We start from the raw sequence: 6,352 nt of genomic DNA on the forward strand, positions 1-6,352 counted from the left end.
ATTTTTAAATTCAGATGCAGTTTATCATGAGAGGTTCTGCAGCTCCACCAGCAGCTCTTGTTTGAAGTCTGAGTTAAAACTCCCAGTCGTGAAATGCCACTCACAGCTATTGGCATTTAATAATATACAATAATGATTAGTGGTCTAAATATATCAGACAGGCTGGACCATGTAAGTGGGAGTAAATCGGTAGCTGGCACGGAGATGATTTGAAGACTTAATGTTGCTAATAGCCCAATGAAATTCATGCTCTTTAAACAATAGGATCACCACAAACCCTCCAGCCAGAGAGAGACACACTGGGACTAAGAGAGAAAACATGACATATAGAAAAAAATAACAAGAGAGACTGTGAGGCCAGTCCAGAGAGAGATGGGTTGCAGAGACAAACACAGATGGTCCGCTGATACAGTTCTGTTTATGTTAGTGATGATGGGCAGCTTGATTACTGAAATAAGCCCTAATGGCACACGAATCCTGTGAGATCATTTAGACAGGATTTGGAACAGAAATCTGTGTCAGTCATTCACATTAAAGACAGCTGCTACGTGGGAGGTTTAAGAGTTTGAGAGGAGACGAATAAGTGAAAGGCTTTGTTATGAACCAGATCACACGGTTTTCGAAGCATGCATGATTAAGTTGTTGCAAATACAAATTTATTAAAATCACACTTGTGAATCTAATTGGTGCACTTTGTGGAGCTCATGAATAAAGAATATTAGAGAGGAGGATGGATGGAGAACGGTTAGTAAATCAGGAAGGAGAGGATTAGAAAGGAGGAAATGAGGGCAGCTATCACGGTCCTGGAGAGTGAGAGGATGACTGAGCAATGGAGAAGAAGTGTACTGGTACTGATTTTCAAGAACAAGGGTTACAGAGGGATGAAGCTGATGAGACGGACTATGAAGATCGAGGAAAGACTTGTTGGAGCTAGGATAAGAAGAGATGTGAGGATCAGTGAGCAGCAGTATGGCTTCATGCTGAGAAAGAGCTCTACAGATGTGAAGCAGAGGTGTAGAGGTCGGAAGGAGTTGCACCGCGTCTTTGTGGAGCTAAAGAAAGCATATGAAAGGAGCAGCAGACATGTATGAGGTCACCGGTGACATGTATGGTAGGAGTGAATGATGGTTTCAAGGTGGGGGTGGGATGAGGGATTGGTTTTGTGTCCCTTCTCGCTTGCAGTGGTGTTGGACAGGTTGACAGATGAGGTCAGTTCATGAGCTATGATGTTTCCAGATGACATTGTGATGTGTAGTGAGAGGAGGGAGCAGGTGGAAAAGAGCCTGGAGAGGTGGAGGTATGCACTGGAGAGAAGAGGAATGAAAGTCAGGAGGAGCAAAACAGAATAATGTGTGTGGCCTCATGACCTTTTACACAGTGAAGCTGTGTAAAAGGTCATGAATGTGGATGAGTTTAAAAACCCGGGGTCAGCCATCCAAAGCAACAGACAGTGCTCAAGAGAGGTGAAGAAGAGTGTGAAGGCGGGGTGGAGTGGGTGGAGACGAGTGTCAGGTGTGATTTGTGACAGAAGAGTGAAGTGAAGGTTTACAAGATGGTAGTGAGACCTGCTGTGATGTTTAGTGTGGAAATGGTGGCACAAACAAAGAGACAGGAGGCTGGGCTGAAGGTGGCAGGGTAAAGATGTCAATATTTTCACTGGGACTGACCAGAAATCAGAGGGACAGCTCAGGTAGAGCAGTTTAGAGACAAAGCTAGAGGTGCAAGGCTGAGATGGTTTGGACACGTGCAGAGGAGGGACATTGGATATATTAGGAATACATGAGGAAAAGAGGAAAAACAAAAATGTTTGATGGATGTAGTGAAGGACATGGTTAGTGTGACAGAGGAGGATGGTACACAGAGAGTAAGATGCAAGCAAATTTTAAAAACTGTGGTCGTCACTAATATTTATGTAGATCATCACATCACACATCATCAGCATAGCCGGTCATCCACTTTCTCCCATTGGAAAACAAAAATACGACATCAGTCACAAAATGATTCCTGCTTTGTCATCCCTTGTGCAGAATGGCCACCAGACCACAAGATGTTTTCTCTTTCAAAGATGCTGAACTTCCCTCTCACCTACTCGCAAAGCTCAACGTCCTCCGGCAGGAGCGCATCCTGACGGACGTCCTGCTCTGCACTGAACACCAGGAGATCCCCTGCCACAGGAACGTCCTGGTGTCCAGCAGCCCGTACTTCCGCGCCATGTTCTGCAGTAACTTTCTGGAGAGCAGCCAGGCCCGCGTGAATCTGAAGGGAATCTCTTCAAATGTGCTCATTGGCATTGTGGACTATGTTTATACGGGCTGCATCACCATCACCATGGACATTGTGCTCCCACTCATGCAGGCAGCTTCCATGCTTCATTACGGAAGCCTCTTTGAAGCCTGCTCTGTGTTCCTCCAGGAGCAGCTGAGCCCGGAAAACTGCCTGAGCATGATCCGACTGTCTGAGATACTTCACTGTGAGAGCTTGAAGGAGAGGGCCAAGGAGATGGCTGTGAGGTCCTTCTCTGACGTGGCCGCTACAGAAGATTTCTGTGAGTTATCTCTCCCGGAGCTCATGTGTTACCTAGAAGACGACCGACTTTGTGCTGAGGAGGAACAAGTGTTTGAGACCCTGCTGGCGTGGATCCACCATGACCCGTTCTCACGAAGGGGCGCAATCCACGATCTCTTCAAGAAAGTCCGTCTGCGCTACATCCACCCAACTTACCTCTTCCAGTTCATTGCCAATGATCCACTGGTGCAGAGCTCCAGCCTTTGCACTGAGATAATCGAGTCAGTCCGTCGCCTTATGCTTACAGTCAGCGCCAAGTGCAGCCGTGAGCTGAAGCCTCTGTGGACCACACCGAGACGTTATACCTGCAGAGAAACGCTGGTGGTAGTTGGAGGACGCAAAAACAACGAACAGACTTCAAGGGAAGCGTTACTCTATGACGAAAGGACTCAGCGTTGGCAGTGGTTGGCCAAGCTCCCCTTGCGCCTCTACAAAGCTGCTTATGTGTGCATTCACAGTATCCTCTACGTCCTCGGCGGGCTCAGCCTCTGCATGGCATCAGGCGACAGCTCGGTCAGCGCTACAGTTTACACACTCTCCCTCAAAACCAACCAGTGGAGGACTGCCGAGCCCATGCTGGAGCCACGATATGCCCACCAAAGCGTCTCATACCTGCACTTTATTTTTGTGTTAGGAGGCATCGGTGTAGATAAGCGCATCTCTCAGTCAGTAGAGAGGTATAACAGTATGTTTAACCAGTGGGAGGCCATGGCACCCATGCCCACAGCCGTGCTTCATCCAGCTGTTGCAGCCAGTGATCAGAAGATCTATGTTTTTGGAGGGGAGGACGCCATGCAGAACCCAGTCAGGCTGATTCAGGTAAGGAAGGCTTCAGTCAAAGTTAGCATTCAGTGAAGAACAGCCTGCGATGCTCAGGAAATCCAACAAGGCTGATTGATGGTGTTTGTGCTGTTACACAGGTGTATCACATCGCTCGCAATCTGTGGTCCAAATTAGAGACAAGGACTGTGAAAAATGTTTGTGCTCCCGCCGCCGTCATAGACGACAAGATCTATATCATAGGAGGTAAGGACGCATTTTTACTTTTAAGAAACTGAGAAAAAAATGTTGTTCTCAGCAGCTGTTTTACGCTAAAATATGGACTATATATAATATATTGCCTATAATATAGTTTGACTCATATTTCGACCTGCTTGGTCGACTTTGGGATTTGTTTACTATATGTAATTTACTATGACTTACCAACCATCTAATCTCCAGGGTACACCACGCGAATGATTGCCTACGACACCAAAGCCAACAAATTCTTCAAGTGTGAGAACCTGAAGGAGCGACGAATGCATCACAGTGCTACAGTGATCAACGGCAAGATCTACGTCACAGGTGGACGCATCCTGAATGGCCACGACGTCATCGAGGACTCGGACTGCTTCGAGTGCTACGACCCAAAAACAGACGTTTGGACCTCTAAAGGTTCTCTGCCATACAAGCTGTTCGACCACGGCTCTCTCCCACTAGTCTGCGTTTCCAACAGACCAAACCCACCATGACCCACCATCTAATCACGGCTTGCTCCTTTTTATTGTAATCTCCACCTGCCCTTTGCCATTATTTATTGGCTTCTAACAGAAATGGGAAACCATGTCAGAGTGACACCATTCTTTCACGCAGCTCAGTAAAGCGGCATTTAAGGTCGGGCTGACTTTCATCTGCATCAGAGAAGAAGAGCTCAGCTGGCATGCAGAGGTGTCATTTCTAAGCATCTGGGGCGGAAGTGAACCGAGAACCCCAGAAATGATGAGAGGCAGCTACTCGGACACGTATGTAATCCAAACAGCTCTTTAAAAGCTGTTTCCGCAGATGGATACACTTGTATAAAGCAAACTAAATTGTGTTAATACTGTATTTTCCAAGATATTTGAACACAGCCTGTCACTCTGCAGGGCAGCTGCACTTAACTCTTGACAAAACTGAAACTGGTTAAATAATTTGCACTTTATAGGTCAAAAAATAATACATTCCTTCTTGACCCTGATGTGTATCAGAGGGAACTGATTAATGAGAATAAGGGCTACTGCAAAGTTGTACTTGCTCTGATGTTTGGTGAAGTTTTGCAAAGAAGAACTTTTTTTTCTTTATTCCAGTCTTGGGGGGTTGATTTTCAGTTAAAACCCAACAAAGCTTGTTCTGTTTTTAAGATGTCTGCTTAAAACATGGCAGAACCAGTATGCAAAGATGTGACGTTTTGGATCAGTCCAAGATCTGTGAGCAAATATTTCAATGGTGGTTTACATTCATATTTCACTGTGCATGCAAATGTCGTTAGATAAAGACAACCTGTGGCCTGCTGTGAGCGGCCATGAGTAAAAAATGTTGTTAGAGATACTTTTTGTGTGTTTACAGGCTACATCAGACTGCAGGGGCAACCTAAAGGTGATCTGGCACAATCACACCAACTGATCTGGAATTCATTTTTTTATTCATTTGGGAAATCATAGTCATACAAAGAAATCCTTACCTGTCAAGACTTTGATTGCCATTACATCCCTCTGTGTCCTGCAGCCCTCTTGTCCCTCATGGAGCATGCATTCAGTGTTTTGCTCCAGCCCTTGGTAGCTCCATTATTGGACAATTTGTGGTATACATCTTAATGTTTGAGACTTTCTCACGAATCAACTGAACAATGCATTGCTGCTACTTGCACATTAAGAGACTTCCTCTTTATTTTTGTATGCGGTATTACTTGTACGATGTGCATAAATGTTGTGTTTATGTACTAAAGAGAGAGTCAAACTTCTTATTTGTTGCATTGATTCTTTCTGCACGTAAAAACAGATCAGCTGTGGCAAAATCGCATCTTAGTTCAGCTTCTCGGTCTTCATGTTGAGCAGGCTCGTAATTTGCCTGCAGACTAGCTGAGTCACGACCCCCTCGTGCATGAGGGAACACCATCAATGCAGAAACATGTTCCGGTTGTCAGGTGACACATTTTCTCTCCGTACATCATTAAACACCAGTGCAAAACCCATTAAAATATTGGGATGTTCCTGGAATGTAGTGAATGCATTTCTTTATGTGAGTGTCAACCTCTTGACCCTTCAGGGCACATTCTCCTCATGCAGAGCGTCTGGTATGAAGGCTTCATATCCGGTTACCACTGCCCCCCTGAGAGGCTCACTGTTTGCAAGGTATATGGCCTACTTAAAACTAGCTCTCCAGCAAAGCTGACCTTAGGGGAAGAGATTTGGGATCAGATTTCACTCTTACGCTTTAATGCTTGTCCATTAGTGTTAGTGGAAATGCTGAAACTTGCCTACAAGCACTAACCAAATGGAAATTTCATCACTGTCTCTGAGTTAAATGGCTCCTTGTTAGCCTGGTCCCTCTAAATGCCTCTCTGTAACCCTGTGTGAATGCATTCAACAACTCGTGCTTGCAAAATGAGCTTAATGTCTAAACTCAAAATGCTGAATCCACCAACGCAGTGACTTTTCTGATTATGTCACCGGCAGTCACGTGCTCGGCTCAGTCAAACAGAGCAGAATGTAAGAAAGCCCAGTGAAACCTTCCACTGAGCTGCTGCTCACACAGCCTTCTCAGATTGTTTACAGACTCTGTGTTTGCTCAATACCTTTCCATAGATACCAGTGTGTGAGGGTCACCCTTAAGGGAGGCTGTGGCCTGGGCAGGTTATTTTCAGTATCTGTTACTAACCCATTAAGGGGTAGCATATCATTGCCTATTCTGTGTGTCTCCATAAACACACACAGTGACTGCAGCAAGAAGAATTATATACATTTATATATATGACTGACATGCTTCATAA

At 45.3% G+C, this 6,352-nt stretch overlaps 1 protein-coding gene across 1 annotated transcript; it reads left to right on the forward strand.

The window, feature by feature from the left end:
• Positions 1-2,028: 2,028 nt before the first annotated feature.
• klhl38a (kelch-like family member 38a) lies at positions 2,029-4,076 on the forward strand (the record flags this gene model as incomplete). The annotated part of the gene is made up of 3 exons (XM_082521449.1): positions 2,029-3,384; positions 3,486-3,591; positions 3,787-4,076. The coding sequence occupies 3 exons, from the start codon at positions 2,029-2,031 to the stop codon at positions 4,074-4,076; spliced, it is 1,752 nt and encodes a 583-aa protein (XP_082377575.1).
• Between the last annotated feature and the right edge of the window lie 2,276 nt (positions 4,077-6,352).

This window comes from Aulonocara stuartgranti (assembly GCF_965226115.1).
Source record: "Aulonocara stuartgranti genome assembly, chromosome: 22".
NCBI classification, from domain to species: domain Eukaryota; kingdom Metazoa; phylum Chordata; class Actinopteri; order Cichliformes; family Cichlidae; genus Aulonocara; species Aulonocara stuartgranti.